The 21,569-nt window shown below is 38.8% G+C and overlaps 1 protein-coding gene across 12 annotated transcripts in view; it reads left to right on the forward strand.

Annotated features, from left to right (window-relative positions):
* Positions 1–21,569, forward strand: part of robo2 (roundabout, axon guidance receptor, homolog 2 (Drosophila)) — a 381,767-nt gene that overhangs the window by 162,748 nt on the left and 197,450 nt on the right. For all 12 annotated transcript variants that reach the window (XM_038291987.1, XM_038291983.1, XM_038291985.1 and 9 more), the window contains exon 2: positions 3,351–3,677. In XM_038291987.1, the coding sequence (XP_038147915.1) occupies positions 3,351–3,677 (327 nt within the window). The remainder of the gene's footprint in view (positions 1–3,350; positions 3,678–21,569) is intronic.

Below are 21,569 nucleotides of genomic sequence, written 5' to 3' on the forward strand. Positions count from 1 at the left end.
ATGTAGCTGGAGGCATAGTTAAGAATGTTTTATCTCTGAATTAATAAACTAAACAGATTTTTCTGGAAAATGAGAAGTCTACCATAATTACACCAATGAAGTGTATTTTCTCCTTTGAAGCATGAAAGGAATGTTTGACTAATGCAAATTGATAAGAAAACTGCAACCATTTAAATTTAAATAAAGTGGACATAGGTGGGTGCAAAGAACAAAAAACAGTTTCCAGATCACTGAATGTTTTATTCTATGTCTGCATTCTGTTTTTTTTTTTTTGCTCTCTGGTTCATGCTTTCCTCTAGAAGCGGGTGACTGCCTAGCAGCAAGGTGTAAAGTAAAGGTGGTGTTATTGCAGACAGGGGGAAACACAGCATCTTTGATTGGAGCGTGTGCCCCAAGCCCCATTGAAGTGCACTCACCTCAGCTCAGAGAGCACTTGACTGTACAGCACCAATGATCACATTAATAGGACAACAGGAAGCCCGTTTTCTGCAAAGGGAGAGGGGTAAAGGGGCCCAATAGGAGACTGGAAAGTAATTTTACTTGTGAGTGCTAAAATGGTTGGAGATGCAAAAGAAACCCTTTATCTAATTCTCTAGGATAACAATTAGGAATGGCCTTGTCATATGCAGACTCATTCAGATATGTTGTTGTTGCAAAATGAAACCGCAGGTAATGTTTAAATGCTTAAAATCTCCACTATTAAGACTAATTAAACTGTTTAGTTTTAACAGTGCTTTTAACATATTTCATACTCTATTAGCATTGCATTGTGTATTGTTACATTTCCAGCTTTTATTGGGTTTTATGTCATAACCCTATTAGTGTAGTGTATTACTGTGAAGTAAAATAGAAAAAGAACTAGAAATAGAAGAAACCTATATGGCACTTCTCCAACAGAGCTTAGATGTAAAAGAATAGCTGTGTTTAAATTTCCCCAAGATGAAACCCATTTACTAAATTGGCGACTTTTGATGTCCATTTTGTGCATAATGTTTAGCGGTCCTAAATCAAATTTGGCTAAATACATATGCATAAAAGATTAAGAACTAGCTTTTGTTTTATCTTCAATAAAAATTCAAATGAAATCCTTAGAATTCATTATTTTCATTTAACAAAATGTGAAAAGCTGGAAGTTTAAGCGTTAAACGAGTGTATATTTTTTGACACACATTAGTAGTTTTAATCTTTTGTGCCTCTGCACCTTACTCTCCCAACTAAATAACAACATTACATATCTATGTAGGACCTTCTGTGCACCTAACTCCACTTTCCCTGGCAGTGAAAGGACAATAGTAGAGGCATCTGCTGTGTTGATGTCCACAGGAAAGAACAGAGCAGATGGAGATTTGAGGTTTACGTGATTAGAGCGTAGTGGATTGGAATACAAATTGGATTTAAAAAAAATTAGACTGATATAGATCGAATGGTGTGGCCAGAGTTTTCTTTTTTGCATGCGCATTGGCCTTAGCGGAAGCCCCATCAGGGTTTTGTGGATTATTGTGAGGGGATGCTTCAGTGTGATAAAAATAAATCTGTATTCAACACTTCCTCAAAGGAAAAGAGAGTGTCCATCACTTGTTTATCTCACTCACAATTAATCAATGTCATGGTAAAAAACTGCTGGGCTGCTTTAGAAGGTTGAATCTAACATTGTCACAACTCCAACTTACTCTTAACAGAAAGTTGTCTACAAAATATGGTAGAGTTTATAGTTAAATATTGAATGAATAATATCTAAAAGTGTTCTGTATTTGTTCTCATTTTTATCAAAACAGCATTAATCTTTCAACTCAGTGCCAGTAAGATTATATCATGAGCTGTGGGAACAAGCTATCGCCATCCACTAGTGCACAAACGGCCATCTGTAGCCCCACTTGGCAAAAGACACGAGGCCTGATCACTAATCAATGACGAAGGAAATGGAGGGAATTAGCCGAAATTAGGAAGAAGAGAGAACAGACTACCTCCTGTTCATGGGTCAATATGCTACTGTCTGATGGCTGATTCCTGTCGGCTGGTGGGTTGCTGCACTTTTGTGCTGAGAAAAGGCTTGTGTTGGGGGGGGGTGCGTGTGTTTGTGTGTGTACAGCCACTTTAACTGTGAGGGACATTTGTGCTGATAACTGTGATTCTAAAATTAATTGTTCTGTTGTAAGGGTGTGGTTTAAAGATGTAATGTTAGAGGTAATGAAGACATTTACAAACATAGCCTGAAAAAGGATTAAAGCCTTCCTTAAAACCTATGTCGCTGTAGCGCATGCACAAAGGACTTTGTAGTACATTAGGCATAAGTACAACATGTATTGTCCTATTAGCCCAGTTCACTCCCCCGGGGAAGGTCATAGTCATCAACTGTGGTCAATCATGCAACTCATTTGTTGACAAAACGCTCAGCTCTCAACTTAATCCAAGTCCTGATTGGTTAGCACATTGTTGCCAGCTAAATCACATTAAGTGATTTGAGAAGTGAAAAAAGAAAGGCCTTTTGGTTAAATGTTGGAAATGTTAACCTTGTTCCCTATATTTTAAAGTAGAACTTTGAATTTGTGTGCTTATTAGACTGTTTGATTTTTGCATAGCTTCCATGGCCTCTGTCATGTAAATGCATATGGCCCTTAGTGCCCTATCTCAACACTTGATTACAGATACATCAGGCACCAGGATTTGGGCAACATTATCTTACTCACCAGACTCTGAAAGCTCAGTTCCTGCAACCTTAATGCAAAGGAGTGGCTATGGTGCTGAGCGACAGTAGATTAACGTATGACCTCCTTTAAAAAAAACAAAAAAAACAAAACATTTCTGTTTCCATTATTTTTGTGGCCTGGTTCAAAACTCAAAGACACCAGTCACAGTACTCTAAAGATGACCCATTTACTTTTGACCAGAGTAGATGTCTATTGTGAAATATGTTCAAAGTGATGTCTATTAAACCTTGCATGCTTCAAACTTCAGTCTCATCTCTTATCTGGTTTGACTATTATTACCACAGGCAAGGATGCTTTTTGGATTTGGTTAATTTTAGCTCAAAGCAGCTCTAAAGCTTTTGGTAAAATTCTGATGTTTAACTTTGTTTAAAAACAGGTTGGTGATTTTCTTATCTACCATGTTGACATTAATAAGAGTAGGCTAGATCCAATACAAAGCCTTTAGGCCAACTTACTGTCCCTATCAGCAAAGTGTAAAAATTTTGGAACCATCTACAGGAGAGAGAAATCTTTCTCATATTGGCATTTGAATTAACATAAGCTGTGCATATGAATGAACAAAAATGTCTGTAAATCAAATCATAGCTATAATTATCTTAGAAAAAAATTAATAAATTACCTTTGTCTTTTCTTTTACCTTAGGATCCCGTCTGCGGAACGAGGACTACCCACCTCGGATTGTGGAGCATCCTTCTGATCTGATTGTATCTAAAGGGGAGCCTGCCACATTCAACTGTAAAGCTGAAGGGCGACCCATCCCAACAGTTGAGTGGTATAAAGATGGAGAGCGAGTGGAAACGGACAAAGATGAACCACGTTCACACCGCATGCTGCTTCCGTCTGGCTCGCTTTTCTTCCTGCGCGTCGTTCACGGACGACGGAGCAAACCAGATGAGGGAGCCTATGTTTGCGTGGCCCGGAACTACCTGGGGGAAGCCGTCAGCCGTAATGCATCTCTTGAAGTAGCATGTGAGTTACAATACTATCACATCTTCAGTCTTCACATATTCTAATTATGCCATGTCTTTTGTTGGACTAAAACTCTTACTACTGCTGTAGTAAAAAAATAAAATTAAAAATAAATAATAATAATAATAATAATAACCAACAAAAAATGAGTTTTTCTCTCAGGTTAATAAGATTCCATTTTTTTTTGCAAACATAATTTGTATTAGGAAATTGCTCTGCGTTTACCATTAGAAATAAGAGAAAACAAATCAGCATTTAATTTGAGGCAACTGTAATTACATTATTCTTAGAGTTGATTTCATCATGCTTTCATTGTTCTCTGTTTGCTGATTCTGTAATGATTTCCTGAGGTCTCTAAAAGGTTGTTGTTAGCTGGGTAATGAGTTGTGGCAAAAGAGTTCTTCAGCCATAAATCTGATGAATTTGATACATGCTTAGCTCAGGGGAGCTGTTTTGATGTTGTCTGCAGATCTCTGAGATTGGACATAAAGCATCTGTCTGTCTCTAAGAGAGACAGGATGGCACAGCAGACATTGGGTCTCTCACTGGTGAGTGGGGGTAGCATGACAGGGACAGCTCCTGATGGACATTTGGTTCAAGCTGTCTGGACTGTGTTGATGACAGACAGAACTTGATCTGTGGATCAAATTACCTTTGAAGAAGAGCCTGCACTCCCCCCAGCAGGCTTAGGTTGGGTTTTCCATGCAGCCTGTCCCAGAGACCTCAAACAGTTCATGAGGTGGCGTGGGAAGTCTCTATTTTCTTTTGTTGTTCTGACCTGACATTTAATATTATAGCTTTGTGTTTCAAGCAAGACCTAGAAAAGGGATCACAAGACAGACTACATTTAGGGCTCACTGGGGAGGTATTGAACATCCTATAGTTTAAAACTAACAAATATTTGGTGGTTTAAAGGCTGTTAACAGTTGACCAAAACCACACATGGCAATCGGGGGAACAAACGGGTAAGTTGTTCTGGGTGGAGGTTGGGCCCCGAACCAGTCCCTCCAACTTATGGTCAAGAATATTTTTCTTGAAAAACATTTGTAAATAATAAATACTTTCCCATCGTCATTTTCTTTTCATTTACCATATGGTATTGGGGAGGTACTCCCAGCTCTTGTTCCAACATATCAGTGGTAACATATCTCTGAAGATTCTCTGTCATCCAGGTCATGGTCAAGCTTGAAAATTTCTGCTTAGGCAACTGGATGTGAAGTTTTCTAGAAGACATTTTGCCTTTAATCATAAAGGCGTCTTCAGTTCAAGATAAAAAGAGAACAAAAGTAACTCATATAATAGCTTGTAGTTACCCTATACACAAACTATTTCTAGAATGCTAGAATTGTAGGATGATTGCTTATTGGTTCATGGTTGGTTTTACTTGGCATATTGTGTGCAAACTATGTGATAGGAACTGGTTATCTTTTTTTTAAGCAACAGTTTCTTGTACACTTTACATAAATTGCAGTCATTCAGAGTTATTTTGTTTTTAGCACAAGATATACTGTAAACTGTCATCAGGAAACTATGGCTCAATAGAAAGAGCAATCATGTTCCATTTAAAAAGTTGTTGGCTGCATTTTGGGTAATATGCCAGCTTCATTACCTTACCACATATTGGTGTACCCTTGGACAGCTTATTTTTATTTGTGTGTGCAGGTTTGTGAGTGCAGCTGGTGAATATGTTTTTAGTGTAAAGTATATTGAGAGGTTGTTGGTCTGACTAAAATAAGTGACTCTATTTGCCATTGTACCAATTGGTTCTAAAGCCTGGATTGGGTAAAAAGTGGATCAGAGTCACAACAAATGTATATGTAGCAACATATATTCTCCTTTAAATAATATATAATTAATGGAATTGTAAAATATGAGCATTTTTATATGATCAGGACTTATCTGTATCCATGATTATATTATTATATTTAATTTTAATAAACTAGCTTTAAATATAAAGTAATAAACAACAGGTTAAATAAATATTTATCAATAGAGTGTCTGTGGGTTTAAAATTAAAGGAAAACTGAACTCATGAGATGGATTGACCTATAGAGCCAGTATCGAGAACAATGGAAAAAACCAAAGCAATATATTACTACTGCTTTCTGTTTTTCTCTCACTCGTAAACTATTATCAATTGATTATATTTGTGGCTAAAATAATACAAAGATGAAGCGTGGAAAAGATGTAAATAGAACAAATACAACTATTCCTTTTTTTACCTAGATGTCTAGAACGTGATCCAACCATTGATCACTGTAGAGTCAAAAGTTTGCTTCTTCCAACAGTTATTAACTTTGGAAATCTTCATTTAGTTTTAAAGAACTATCTGCTAATTAATTAGAATCTGAAACTATAATAAAGTTTTATTAAAGTAGAGCGATTTTAATATAAATGATTGGAGCAGATTAAATTCCCCATAGGCACGTTTAAGAAATCTGAGATGAGGAGAAAGAAAATGGAAAAATGAAGGTATTATATTATATTAAGACCTTAATGACTTGTTGAAATTTTAATGAAATGTAATGTAAGAGATATGAAATAAAAAATGTCCTCAAGTTGATTTATTGAATTGGTGTTTGAGGGAGATAAGTGTCCTGCCAAGGGCAACAAAATAGTTAGTCCGTTTGAAACAGAAATTTACTTCTACTTAAGTATAATTACATTTTCTTGTTTACTCTCACTTTTGAATATGCTGCAGCTTCAGTGTTACATTTTTCTTTTGCCTGTTGCCTCATACATTTTTTTTTTTTTAATACTTGGAGAGTAATAATTGCTTACTTCCATTAGCCTGTTGATGGAGTTGAGCATCTCCACCATCTATTGGTGGCCTTTTGATAATAAACTGAACATTTCAAACATGGGTGTATGGCTCTAATAGGGATAAATAAGCGGCTTCTACTTGGAGTGGAAGTTCTTCTTAGTCTTAAGCAGATATCTCCAGCCTAGATTAGTGGCTCTGTTGTGGTTAACCTAAGCATCTCCACCTTAAGGCACAGGCCCATATCGGAACAGGATAAACAGTTCTACCCAGGGTCAGCAGCCTTAATGGAGAAAAATTAAGCAGTAGAAGGAGGTGAAGAGAAATGCTAAATCCCTCTACATGGGGCCTTTTTACAGTGATTAGTTTCCTTAAGACCCGACATTCATCTAGTGATTTTAAGTGCAAAGTCATTAGCACATTGGATTTCACATCTAAATCTAATTCCCTGTTGCGCCAAGAGTATGATATATCCAACAACCACCCACACCAACCACCTGTCCTCCTCTACCTCTATTTTTGCTTCAAAGTATTGGGGACACCATTCCCCCCCCCAACGTTCAGCAGTGGTTGGACAAAATTCTTATGAATTAATTGAATTACAACTTAAAAAAACAGCTTAACTCATTTCTTTGTGGAGTGGAACATCTTTAGCTTGACACCACTCTAGCTAAGGGGGAGAAAAACAGAAGAGTAGGGAGAGGTCTAACCCCTCGATTACACTGGAAGTGGAAGCCGTGCCTACTTGCACCACGAAATGCAGTGGGGATTTTTTTGTTTGATTTTTTTCAGCACATATGGGGAAGGAGTAATCCCAAGGGATAAATAAAGTTGAGTTTAAGTCTAAGTCTAAAAGACCCTAGGCATTTACCTTTGAACAGGAAAACATCTGGTCAAAGCCAAGACTTAAATTTAATTTAAATATATGGGGTATCCCCTAATTTAAGAGTTTATAAACCATCTCAACTGACATAGCCAGTAATTTTGTAATTAAGGAAAGGTAGAAAAAACAGCAGTTTTTTGATGTGCTAGGCTGGTAAAAGTAAACCACAAAAGACAAAGCTGTTATTGGAGTGAAAGATGTCTCTAGACGGTCAAAACAAAAAAAAAATGTTGAAGGAATATTTTTAGTTCCTCTTAATCAATACTTTGTATTGGTCTAACACATCAAATATTTAACAACTTTTGTTTGCATCACAAAATATAGGAGTATTAACACCAATCTACTTTTTAAAAATGTTATAAAAAATTGATTTCCTTACAGCCGTTGCCTAAATTAAAAGTGCAAAGAAACTCTAAACATTTTGCCAAGAGGAAATCTGAATATCTCCTTTCCATGAACCAGCTATATAAGATTAATATATAACTATGGGCATTAATATGTGTGTCCCTCTTTCTTTTTCTACTGACTAAAGTAGGTCAATGAGTTGGTTCATAAATCATGGTGAAGACTCTGTCAGAAATTGTTCCTAGAGCCACTGCTGCTGAACAAGTTGCTAACACTGCAACTATCTGTATATATTTAAGTGTGAAAATGCACACCTGAGGCAACAGGATCCCGAAGAAAATTTTAATTTGGCCAATCTTTTCATGTAGTTGGCAATCTCACATTCCTGGAACTCCACAAATGATCTTGAACTCTAGAGCAGGCTGATGCAATTTTAATTGGATACCAAGTGACTCAGATCTTCTGACATGCACTTTATGAGCTTGCCTGTGTACTAAATGTTTATAATAATCGGGGGGAGAGGTATCACAAATGGATGAAGACACTGGGTCCTGACGTGTAGCTTCACACCCTTGCGGCTATATTCAGTTTCTAACCTTTAAAAATGCAAATGATACAGAAATAAAACAGATGTCTTGGGTGGGTTCGAAATGCCGCTTGAAATGGGACTGGATGACTTTTAAAAAGGTCCTTTGATATCATCTAATGCACCACTTTTGCAATTAGGAGAATCGTTAGGTAGCGGTTTGGTTCTCATACAACAATGTAATTAGCAAGAAAATAGAGTTGGGAGAAGTGTCAGCTTTGAAGAGAGGAGGAGGGAGGGTACCAAGCTGTTCCCGTTGTGTCCAGCATTAGGAAAAGCTAATAAAGGGTAGGCCAAGAGGAGCAGGCCAGGTGGGGAGAGAGGATGAGCTACACTGTGGTGCCTTTCACAAGCTCATCTGGACTCATTATTCCTGTTCAGAAATTAGACAAGTCCGCACAAACAACAGACACCCATTCACTCCCGGAGATGTGGGCACAGACACCTGCCCACATGCTTGTGTAAACCCCGGTGGGCTGAGGTTTAATCAGCACCAAAGTCCTTGAAAAGTAATGAAGGATAATGAAGCAAGCCGCAACAATTAAACCATTACAACACATTAAGGAAGCATGCTACAGTAAGGAAATTAGTCAAGGATTTCGAAAACAGACATTTGTATGTAATGTATTAAATTTGTCACTCATTCAGAATGTCAGTGGAGGTGGCTAAAATGCTAAAATACTTTTTTTGATACCAGAGATCATTGTTCCATAGGAAAATGGACAGAAAATAAATCAGAGAATGCCAAGGTAGCAAATGATACTGTATACAATGTACAATAGTGCATAAGGATTTAAAAGGCAAACTGTGGAATAGCTTGGTGGTCATCTTTATACTGCTTCATCTATGTATCTCCTGAAGATGGCTCTGAACATAACAGCAATTTTACCAGGTAAATTGTTTCTATGCCATCATTTTTACAATGAAATGCCTCAATGATAGTTTTTCTGTATTAAAGATTCATCTGATTGTTTATTGATTTAAAAGAGTTTAACCACTGGCTTAGATTGTCAACTATAATAAAAAAAAGCCTTGCATGTAAAAGGGTGATGGATGGCAACACTGTAATTTATACTTCTCCAATCTTTGCCTTACGACAATCAGAGGACACCACAACCAAAACAATTTAATTTAATTCAGAACCTTTACATGTCAGATGGTAAACCTTGCCAAATCTTTTTATGATATATACATTTAGGTATATAGAACATTCAGCTACAGACGGAAAAATAAAACTATGATTTCATTGGTATGGACACGGATCTAAATATAAAAAAGGCAGGCAGGTAGCACAAAAAGAGGTAGACTACGTCATGAATTTAAGTTATTGTTAATGTTTTATTTTTTACTGACATTCCACTCACTTAATATACAAATGAATTCAAGTATAACTAGATAATGGCTGTTTCTGTGGCATGCAATAAGGCAGCCGACACTGAATTGAAGATACCATAGGTTGATGCTTTGTATATTTTGCTCTGGTGAAAAGATGATGCAAAATGGTTCCCAAACCGAGCACTGATAATATGTGACATTCTTACCATCTGAGTATCAAGTGCAGTAAAGGAAAAACAATTTCCATCTGCAGGGATTATGATTCAGTGGCACAACCACATATTAATGCAGCCAGGTACTGTGGATGATATTATTTTTTGTCACAGCATTGTTAAATAAGCAATGACATTGGAATAAGTTAAATTGAGCTTTGAAGTATTTTTGGAGCGTAATGTGAATGCCCATGAAATACTTATGGCGTGCACTCTATAAGCTATGAATTTTGTTATGCTCTCTTTTTTTATTTCAGTGTCAAATCAAACTGTTGTTTCTTTTGATTGATCTAATGTATCCATGACAGTGTGAGCATGTATTTGCATTTATAAGATTGTATTAGAAAATGTGTTTGCACCTCTGTTGTTAAGTTTGGCTGCAGCTACAAAAATAAAGCATTCTGTGACTAAAAGCTCTTAATGAAAAAGAGAGGCTGTGTTTATACATTGCACAAAGGGAACAGGTCACTCTCTACTGCTTGTAGGTCTAAGTCGTCTTTTCAGTGAGGATAAAAGCAGGTAAAACGGGTTGTCTCTCATTTTTGAGCTCCATGGGTGTTGGTGGTGACGGTTTTTAAGAATCACACTTTGCAAAAATAAAAAAAGGAGACTGCTCAATGGGACTCATTATCATGAAGAGACAATGGTCTAGGATGTTGTTGCGGAATGTTTCTAGTTTCGATGTCTTCAGTTGGATACCATGCATGGTGGGATATCGGGCCTATTTCCCATCATGATCAGAATAATTCTGATATTTGTCAGAGCATACCCAATCATTAGCCCCATTAACCGTTCTAGTGTGATGTATAAATGGATGTTAGAACCAAGCCTGGTCCAAAATCAGCACGGCATCAGTTTCAGAGGTGTATTGGGGTGTAAATTCTTTCATACCACACAAGGCATGATTGTTACCCCAATATCAAGATCTCTTAGAAGGGGAGAGTTTTTTTTCTTGGAAATATGTCAAATTAAGCAAACAATTTCGAGAGAGTATGAGCAAAAATTTACTTCTATGATGTGAACTGTTTTTTTCCTCTACAATGTAGAATGGCTCTAATACACTTTCCAAGTCATTTATCATTTTGAACTCAAGGCTGCTGTTTTCCTAATGGGAATTGGTGTCCATCATACACTATATTGCCAAAAGTATTTGCTCACCTGCCTTGACTCACATATGAGCTTAAGTGACATCCCGTTCCTAATCCATAGGGTTCAATATGACGTCGGTCCACCCTTTGCAGCTAGAACAGCTTCAACTCTTCTGGGAAGGCTGTCCACAAGGTTTAGGAGTGTGTTTATGGGAATTTTTGACCATTCTTCCAGAAGCGCATTTGTGAGGTCGCACACTGATGTTGGACGAGAAGGCCTGGCTCTCAGTCTCCGCTCTAATTCATCCCAAAGGTGTTCTATCGGGTTGAGGTCAGGACTCTGTGCAGGCCAGTCAAGTTCATCCACACCAGACTCTGTCATCCATGTCTTTATGGACCTTGCTTTGTGCACTGGTGCACAGTCATGTTGGAAGAGGAAGGGGCCAGCTCCAAACTGTTCCCACAAAGTTGGGAGCATGGAATTGTCCAAAATGTCTTGGTATGCTGAAGCATTCAGAGTTCCTTTCCTTGGAACTAAGGGGCCAAGCCCAGCTCCTGAAAAACAACCCCACACCATAATCCCCCCTTCACCAAACTTTACACTTGGCACAATGCAGTCAGACAAGTACCGTTCTCCTGGCAACCGCCAAACCCAGACCCGTCCATCAGATTGCCAGATGGAGAAGCGCGATTCGTCACTCCAGAGAACGCGTCTCCACTGCTCTAGAGTCCAGTGGCGGCGTGCTTTACACCACCGCATCCGACGCTTTGCATTGCACTTGGTGATGTATGGCTTGGATGCAGCTGCTCGACCATGGAAACCCATTCCATGAAGCTCTCTGCGCACTGTTCTTGAGCTAATCTGAAGGCCACATGAAGTTTGGAGGTCTGTAGTGATTGACTCTGCAGAAAGTTGGCGACCTCTTCGCACTATGCGCTTCAGCATCCGCTGACCCCGCTCCGTCAGTTTACGTGGCCTACCACTTCGTGGCTGAGTTGCTGTCGTTCCCAAACACTTCCATTTTCTTATAATACAGCTGACAGTTGACTGTGGAATATTTAGGAGCGAGGAAATTTCACGACTGGATTTGTTGCACAGGTGGCATCCTATCACAGTTCCACGCTGGAATTCACTGAGCTCCTGAGAGCGACCCATTCTTTCACAAATGTTTGTAAAAACAGTCTGCATGCCTAGGTGCTTGAATTTATACACCTGTGGCCATGGAAGTGATTGGAACACCTGATTCCAATAATTTGGATGGGTGAGCAAATACTTTTGGCAATATAGTGTATCATCATGGCAACTCTAAATAAGATCCCATTCATAAAAAAGTGGCAAAATGTTAAGTTATGTTTTCTGCCAGCAGTGACAGAGCTGAAGGCAGATTCATGTTAAATGTATTCAGTGAAAGGTTTGAAAATGTCCCCCTTGGTAAGAAAAATCTCAAAGCCAAACTCGGGTTTAAAGAATTACCTTTTCTTATAAGTTGTTAGAGAAGAAATTTGCAAATTACATGTCTTAGTGTTGTGTCTGTGCAGAAGGGAGGTGCTGAACTCTGCAAATGTCTCTTACCATGTCCACCCATATGCACTCACATGTAAATCATTCCAACCAGTAGTATGCAGATCTCTTTTTTTTTTTTGCAATCACCACCTAACCCGTGTGCATAGCATGCAAATAAAACATCCTGTATAGGAAGGAAGAACCCTTTTTGGGAAAAAGAATTCTCTTGGGAAGATAAATCATATGAATATGCTTCAGCTACCAGCAGACTGACCTTTTACTGACTTACTAAGATACACACCAGCACATGCATGATGTCCTTAGTTTGCACTTTTAACTTTTCTTGTCCTAGCTATGACCTCCCTTAAACTACCTAGGGACATGATTGTCTGCGTTGCAACTGAGGAAACAAATTGTATGCTCTAGCAGCAATAACCTGGCCAACTATTCTGCACTCTTTGGCTGACTGAAGACAACTGTAATAGAGTGATATAGCAAGAACCAGAGACAGAGATGGAAAGTGTGGTATAAGGTTTAGGAAGGTCAAAGAGACGTGGACCACTTAATAAGCCCACATTTTGAATGATCTTTGACTTTATTTCTCAGTCCTGCATCAGTCTTCTTTGATTCTTTCCAACTCCTCTTATACAATTGTCAGCCTTAAGTGCCCAAACTACATTTAAACATGTATGCTGCTCGTTTATAAACACCAGTACCTGTCAACAGAGGAGTAAGCCATCAAGTTAAGAATGCTGAACCAGCCACTTCTCACGTCTATTAGTGCCCAGCAAGATGAAGCACCCGTCTCTCTGGGTTTTGTTGCGCTTCTTTTATACAGCCCACTCTCACCGCTTCACATTCTCCCTCCTTTTCTCTTCATAGTGACAGTTTTATTTATGGTCTCTCCTTTCTGACAGTGCTGGTCTGTACTTTGGTCTATGCAAATTGCTTTGTTTTGTTTAATTCTTCTTCCTCTCTTCCTTCCACAGTACAATCAAGGGTGATACACAACATACATGTTTGTTAAGTAGAGATGGAAAAATAGATCTTTGCAGAAATGTTGGGTCCATGAATTGTGCAAGCTTGGCCATGCTGCCCTTTTTTATTTGTTTGGTTCTTTGACTCTGTTCACTCAGTGTTACGGTAGATGTGGGAGTAGTTATGTAAATTATTGAAACCGGTTTGTAAGCATATTGATTGCCTTTAAAACACAAACAGGAAGAGAAAGTCTTGCTTTCGTGAGTTGATTGCACTTTGATTTCTATTTTAATATTTATCTAAACATACATCTGAAATATATTGAAGACCGACAATTATTCATTCAGCAGTTATTTTTGGAAAGTCATTAATGTTAATGTCCTCTCTGATTAGTTCTGAAATTCATGGGATTGACACAAATGTCCTAAACAAATATATAGAAATTATTATCATTTTTTGAAATGCTCAAGTGCCAAGATTTCTAATAAGACATAAGCAATTTAGTTATATTATTACTATACTATATACAATATATTTTTTTACCTATTAGTCCAGTCCCTGACTTTTTTTATTTTTTTTTTTTTTTACATTTTTTTTATATCAAAGTGTTCATAAGGTACAAGAATTTGATAGCTGCAACACAATAGACCTCTTAAGATACCGTATGATGGGAATTTAGAAGGTACCTGTAAGGACCAGACTTTGATTGTGCAGGGGCCACAGAGTGCAGGATATGCAGTTCGAGGAGATACTGATAAATTAATTATTGAAGTTGTTCTTTGTTGTTCTTTAGCATGCTGGTTCTTGCCCATCGGCTTTTTAGCCTTCCTCCTGATAGTAGCAGGCTGAAGAGGCTGTGAGATAAATGGGTTGGATTACCTACATTAAGTAGGGCTTTGTGGGTGTGGCAGATGCTGTAGATGTTAAGAAGGTAGAATGGAGGGGCACTAAGGAACCTTTGTGCTGTTCTCCCTATATGCTGCAAGGTCTTGCAGCTGGACATGGTTCTGGGATCGTACCGCTAATTGATACAACTGGATAGGATGCTATCAATGGTCTGTCTATAGAAATTGCTCAAGATGTTGGCCTTAGCTCTTGCTCTCTTTAGTTTCCAGATCATTTTTAGGCACTGATTGGGTTTTTTTTACTAGTGTTACAGGTGTGTTAATGCACACCCAGAAATTTGGTGCTGGCTACGCTATCCGACCAGCCAGTCCCCAATTCTGGGTTGATGAAACTAAAAGCCATTCGATTTTGATGAACGACTGATTTCTCATTAAATATCTAATAGAAATAGTGTTACTTTAATCACAGTGATTGTTGGTGCTCCTTTAGTTGCCAAAACATGAATGATTGTGTTTTATAGCAACAACATTTTTTCGAAGGCAGCAGTTACTCTATTCTTCAAATAGAGGCAGGAATTTGGTTCTTTACAAACAGTGTCTGGCTTTTTATTTAGGCCCCGTCCACACGAAGTCAAACCCTGGCCTAAACGCACAAATTTTTCACCAAACCAGCCTCTCATCCATACGAAGCCGGCGTTTCTGGGTCTGTAAACGATCTTTTTTTTTATTAAGCCTTCAGAGTGGGAAGATTTTGAAACGCCGTTTTCGCCTTTCCATCTTTAAGGTCTGACCGCATTTTTTTTTTTTTTTACACGCATGCGTCATAGCGTCGCCTCTAAACACGCATGCGCAACACAGTATCACAACAACAATGGCGCCGTACTGTGTTGAACGGTTGCTGCTCATGCTACTCACCCTGCTGTCGGGCTTACAACAGAATCTTCTTCTTCTGGAATATCTCCAGGAAGAACAGAGCAATATCGACGACATAGTTCAGCACCTGAATTTGACTGAACATTTCATTGCCTGTTTTCGCCTATTTTTGCTTTTGCACCACAGCGCCACTTACAGGCCTGGCATACATTTTGCAGCGTTTTCATGCATTCATGTGGTCGATCACATTTACTTTACGTCTCCGTCTTTAAGACAAATGTTCTGGAAAATATTAGCGTTTCGTGTTCGTTTTGACTTTGTGTGGACGGGGCCTTAAAGGATTTTAAAAACTAGAAATGCTATTAAGGAAAATGTTGACTTGTTCTAAACTGTAAAACCGTGTCACTGGGAACTGATCTCTTCCCCAACTCCTCTGACATGTAGGCAAAGAGACAATTGATCTCCAATATTGTTTATCAAAATTTGCACTGAGTTAAATTACGCTAGATGGCTCTAAAAAGAGGGTGGCCTATATGGGGTCCAGCAGGGATCGGTTCCTCTGACCTCAAAAGGACCCTTTGCTCCGGTCAGGTCAACCCTTATCTCTGTCATACCATAATTCCTTAACCCAGTACTACCCTCCAATGAATGTGTTCCTGTTGAGACTGACCTCTATCACCCACCCTCCCTCTTCTCTTAGACCCTCTGAGACTGCCAGTGATGGTAATCCATCATACTGAGCCACAGAGGAGGTGACAGGGTGGAGGCTGAAGTTCAGCCAGGCGCTGATATGAGTTTGAAACAAATGTCGCTGAAATTGATTCACACTCTGGCAGATTATTTCTGTGATGTTGTCCCTCATTCAAACGTGCATTGTCTCTTCTTAGACTTTCTTACACACTCAAACACACATTTATTCATGCATACCATTGCTTGACATTAAAAGGTGCACAATGCTTCTTTTCATGAAATCGATCTTATGGAAGGGGCGCTACTCAGCCAGGCCCAGGATGCTGCCTATTTATTTTGGGCAACAACTGTCACGCCACACACTTGAGTGGTCTGATGGATTTGCCCTGGTGAAAGCTGCTGCACATAGATAAGTGCTTACACACATTTACACAAGTGCACTAACACACTGAAATATGCTTAAGTTGAAGTCCTTTTGTGGCAGTTTTTCTAGTTGTGCAAACATTAAGGACAATACCTCCTTAAAGTGGCCCTCAGGGAAACCTAGATGATGGAGCATTTAAGCTTCATTAGGTTCTGAACTCAGCTGTAAGTGTAAAATAGGTAGCCAGGACTCAGAAATATGAGAAAACACAAGATAAACAATAAACCTACAGTAGGAAGCTGGACATAATGTGCTTGAGAAATCCTATACCAATCATAACTCTGGGCAAATTCGGTCCATTTCACATTTTCTGGACTATGATTATTATTGATTGTTAATTTTTGTATATTTTTGGTAAGTTTGTTTTGGACATATTTTTGTGAGACACCTATCATTGCGCAGAGCTTTCAACAGCTGCAGGAGTAGTGCTGAAACCTAATCATACAGTCTCCGCTGTCTCCATCTCTTCCTCTCTCTTCCACTGTGATTTCTCCTTCTCTCCTTCCACCCCACCTACCCCCCTTCCCATTTCCTTTCCTGCTGTTTGAAAGTGATACTCAAAGTATTTTGGGCTTTTTCAAAAGTGAGCAGAGGCGAAATGAAATGAGAGCAGTTTTTGAGACAGCTGTGAATCCATGCCACTTTGCAGCTTGACCTTTCCATGACACTGCTGCTTCATCCAAGGGGTATGAGAGCAGAGGAGGTTGTTGGGCTAGATATGTGTCTAGTTGAGGGTGACCCTATTTGTTTCAAGGCTAATGGCTCCCATTTTGGCCTTTTTTTATATATGCCAACTGCTGCCTCTGTCTGTTAGACTACTCTTGAGATCCTCCAAGGAAGACTTGGCCAAGGTGTTAATTTACTTCAACAATTTAGTTGCTTCAGCATCCATTCCATTCACACTTTTGTTTAAAGAAATTATATATTATCAACTTATTCATCCAGAGCAATATTTTATATTACATCTTCCAAAGTATGAATAACCTGGAACATTTTAAAATTTGTTGCAATCATACATAATGCCAATAAATGCTTGTTTGTGTTTAACAATAGAAAGTAATAAATACTTGTGAACTGAAATGAAAAGGATAGGTGTTTACTTAAAAACACTGAAATGTTTTGCTTGTATACATATTCAGCCCGCATTTTTAAAATTAATCCAAAAAACTACAGCACAACTGATAGTGACTAGAAATTCCAAGACTGACAAATAGCCTGTCACTGTGTAATGTCATATCCTTAATATTACATTTATTCTAATAGGGCAAGGTTTATATCAAGATTTTGATATAAAATGATCAACAATTACCAACAACTGACGAGCCTAGAAGAGAAAAGCATGTTTGTGGCACAGGAATTCTGATCAGTATGGTTGAGAAAATGGGTGGTGCTAAACACAGCCAGAAGTTGTTGGATTCTGTAAGACTTAAGACTTCAAGCAGCAAAATTACTACAGGATTGTGATATTCAAGGCTAATGGCTCCCATTTTGGCCTTTTTTTATATATGCCATATTACATTTATTCTAATAGAGCAAGGTTTATATCAAGATTTTGATATAAAATGATCAACAATTACCAACAACTGACGAGCCTAGCAGCAAAAGCATGTTTGTGGCACAGGAATTCTGATCAGTATGGTTGAGATATGGCTGAAACTCTGTTTATGCCTTTGTGCGATCCAGTCGAAGTCCAGAACTAAAATCAGTTAAGAATCTGTACCAAGAGTTAAACATATATGTTAACACCCACTCTCCATGGTACAGTATCAAACTGAGAAAGATATATTTTACATAGAACAAATGGTACAGATGCAGATCCATGCTCTGATTTAATGTATTATTTTTTTAAACATTACAAAAAAAATAAAGGCAGAATAAAATATCATTCAATAAATAAATTACCCAAAAGGGATAGGCTGAAGAAGCCAAGTATAAAGATTGGCTTCAGCCTATGATTGTGCCATAATTTTATTTAGTCTACCATAGTGAGTTTAATCATGAAACATATTAATGTTAGCGGTTGTATTGAAAAGATGGGACTGTGAACTTCTACTCGATGTGGTATACAGAGTAACCAGGTGTAGTGAGATGGCATCCCATCCTGAATAAATCTGAGAGCTGTGGTATGTGCTTCCACCTGCTTCTACAGCTGGCAGGATGATCAGCAGCCAGCTTGGCTGATTATTTACCAGACAGGAAGACAGACCAGGACACTGACAAACACTGCGCATGGCCAGATATGGGATTTCACATTGGTTGGCAAAGAGGAGACCAGGCCAACTTGCCCAGACCACTTCAGCACTAGTATGGCTTAAGGCCAGATGAATAGAAATCAGAACCCCATTCAAATGCTAAGCAGAATCTTATCTCACTACCTCTTGCTGTTGCCCCATATGCTTTACACTGTACAGGGCAAAGCTATTAACCAAAATGCAGGTGCTGTCTGTCTTTATCTCTGTATCCATGTGTGTTTGGGTTTAGTTTGGTATATGGAAAATCTCTACATTTCTCTTTAATTACTGGGTTGATTCAGTGAAACTAATATTTCTAGACGTCTTGCTTCAGCGAATTGGGGAGGAATGTGTTTCATAGCAGTTTGTTTTCAATAAATCCTCTTGATATATTAGTCCTAACATAATAATACATTAGTCCTAACACAAGAGTACACAGCACCCATTGAGGTAGAAATTAAGCCAGTGAATCATCTTAAGTGTTGATGTAATTGGAGGGATTTGTCTCGGATCCACCAAGATCTACTCATTTCACAGGAAATGAAATCTAATGACACTAAGTGATCACCAAGGGATGTGTGTCTAACTGATGAGTGTGCTTGTTTGGCTCCACCAATCTTTAAAAACCATTAATGTTCTCCTGTTTCATGCACAAATCCCCTACCACTCCCCACCCCCAATACACCCCCAGCCATACACACACACGCAGACACACAGAAGGACACAAGGAAGGTATGTTTCAGAAGCATACCTGAAACAGGCTTTGTGGCTTGAACACACATGACTGCTCTCATCCACTGTACTGTAACAGACTGCAGTCCCCCTCTTTCATCCAACTGGCACAGTAAACTGTTGCCTACTGGAAGCCTAAATGGCGCAGTAAGGGGCGACGTGAACCCCAAGACATTACATTATAATGGAGCTGAAATAACAGCTTAATTCACACACACAAAAAAACTGAGCCTAAAATTGTCAAGTTTCAATTGATTCATGCTCTCTTTGAAGAGCCATAAGATATCCTTGTGGTACAAATACTTCAACAGCAACTTTGACACTACCTTCGATATACAAAACCATTGCCTTTAACACAATAAGTGTAATTTAAGTTTACTGTAACTAGTATGCTAATGTATTATTACTTAATTTGGGGTGAGAGTTGACAGTCATTCACACCTCACATTCCCATCCATATCCCTGGATAAAAAAAAAATTAGAAGAAAATTTGGCTTCTTTTTTTTTTGTTACAAAATTATTTAATTTCAGCCAAAACTAAATTTCACTTAAAACATAGCTTGTCTCTTATCAGAACTAGGGAGGTTAGGTGAATTTTACTTCTGGGTTAGCGAGGCTGACCTTTGGTCAGTTCTTGATGTGACCTTCTATTGATTGACCATTATCTGAACCCCACTGCTTGAAAACAGAGCTGCATTCAGGTCCATTTGCCAGCCTGGATTGTATCACTTGCATACACTGCTAATGGAGTTATGCTAGTGTTATTTGAAGATGAATGAAGAGAGATATTGCAAGAGAAAGCACGGTTATTCGTGTGTCAGAGGAAGAAGAGAACACATAATATAATTACTGACTAAGGGATATGAGCATCTGTCAGTTTATTCATTCTTACACTGCTGACATTCTTGTGTAGCCTTGTTAATCTCAAAATAGTTTTCAGTCAGTTTAAATAAGACTTATTGAACATTATTTCTTTAATTCAACCTATTTGGCTGAACATTTATCACCGATTGTTTTCACTTTTACCCTTACACTCTTAAAATTCGTTCAGCCAAACTGACTTAAAACATTTCAGTCTAAAAGTATTGCTGAAAAGGTTTGCATCAAATTTACTCATTTTGTCCTTAAAATATGTGAAGCTCTTGGCTATGGATTTTAAATTTTTTGTAGACTTGAGAAAAGTTAGAATTATGTTTTTTTTTGTAATAAACATGGCTGCTGTAACTAGTATGATATGCTAGTAACATCATATGATAATTCATAGAAATGAATGGAAAATTAATAGAAGTAAAGCAAAATCTTTGTAAGGACAGTGGAAGATGTGGAAGTGTGTGTGTGTGGGGTGGGATGGGATGGGTAGAACATGGCATCATTAACTTCCTTGAGTGGCAGACATTGGATGTACTAAGTGCTGTTGTGCCATAACCCCTGCTGGGTGTCGCTCAACCCCCATCCCTCCTTGCTGTCATTCCTCATCTTCCTTGTTCACCCCAAAAAACTTAAGCACATAATATACACATGATGCTTATACAAGCTTGAAAACCACAATGCCTCCGGGGGTGTTGTGCCCAGAATAATTTCTTTTTTTCTTTATTCTATTTCCCTTCATTATAATTTCATTTATACATATATAAAAAACTGTGGGCTTGTGTTTTTGAATCTAACATTGTAGCTGAATTTGACCAGGTGTTGGGACTCACAGTCAGGATGTCCACAATAACACATTGTCAAGAGTTCTAGTTGTTATCACCACGGTGGCACGTGCTGCTGAGCTTCTTGTGGCACAACGCCCCCTCTCATTAATCACCAGCTTTGCACTGCCTGGAGCCTCCTGGAGCCTCGACAACCAGCAACCTGGTGGCCCACTACCTCCCCCATTTGAACTAAGGTTACGCCACTATCAGCTCACAGGAACAAGGCAATGCAGCAATGACAGCTGCTGTTGGTCATTTTAACCAACCCCCTCTTTCATTTGAAAGTCCTCACTTCTCCTCTACAGGGTTTTGGCTTCCCCTGTCTCGGGTTCACAGGTTTTAAAACAGCAGGGCAAAGGTCAGAAGGATTTGCCAGAATGTTGCAGTGACTCCTCAACACATCAGCTGTCAAAAGAGTTGGCCATGCATTACGCCAGTAGGTAGATATCTGTGCTTAGCCAACCACTTCCTTCTGGAAAGCACAGGAAGAAGGGCACAGGAGGTGGGCGTTTCAAGGGGTGGGGGTGGGGGGCTTTTGTTAAAAATTTCTCTCCCACCCTTTTGAATTGAGTCTATGTCTTGGCTGATGGGGGATGTGGTCAGTGGGTATTGCTGCTTTTATGTTGCAATTGTAAGGAGCATGTTGGGGTCCAAGTCAAGTTTGTATTGTGGGGTGCAGGGGCACAGAGCAGTCCTGTGGTCTAGTTATGT

Source organism: Cyprinodon tularosa, unplaced genomic scaffold (assembly GCF_016077235.1).
Source record: "Cyprinodon tularosa strain WSP-4 unplaced genomic scaffold, ASM1607723v1 ctg305, whole genome shotgun sequence".
NCBI lineage: Eukaryota > Metazoa > Chordata > Actinopteri > Cyprinodontiformes > Cyprinodontidae > Cyprinodon > Cyprinodon tularosa.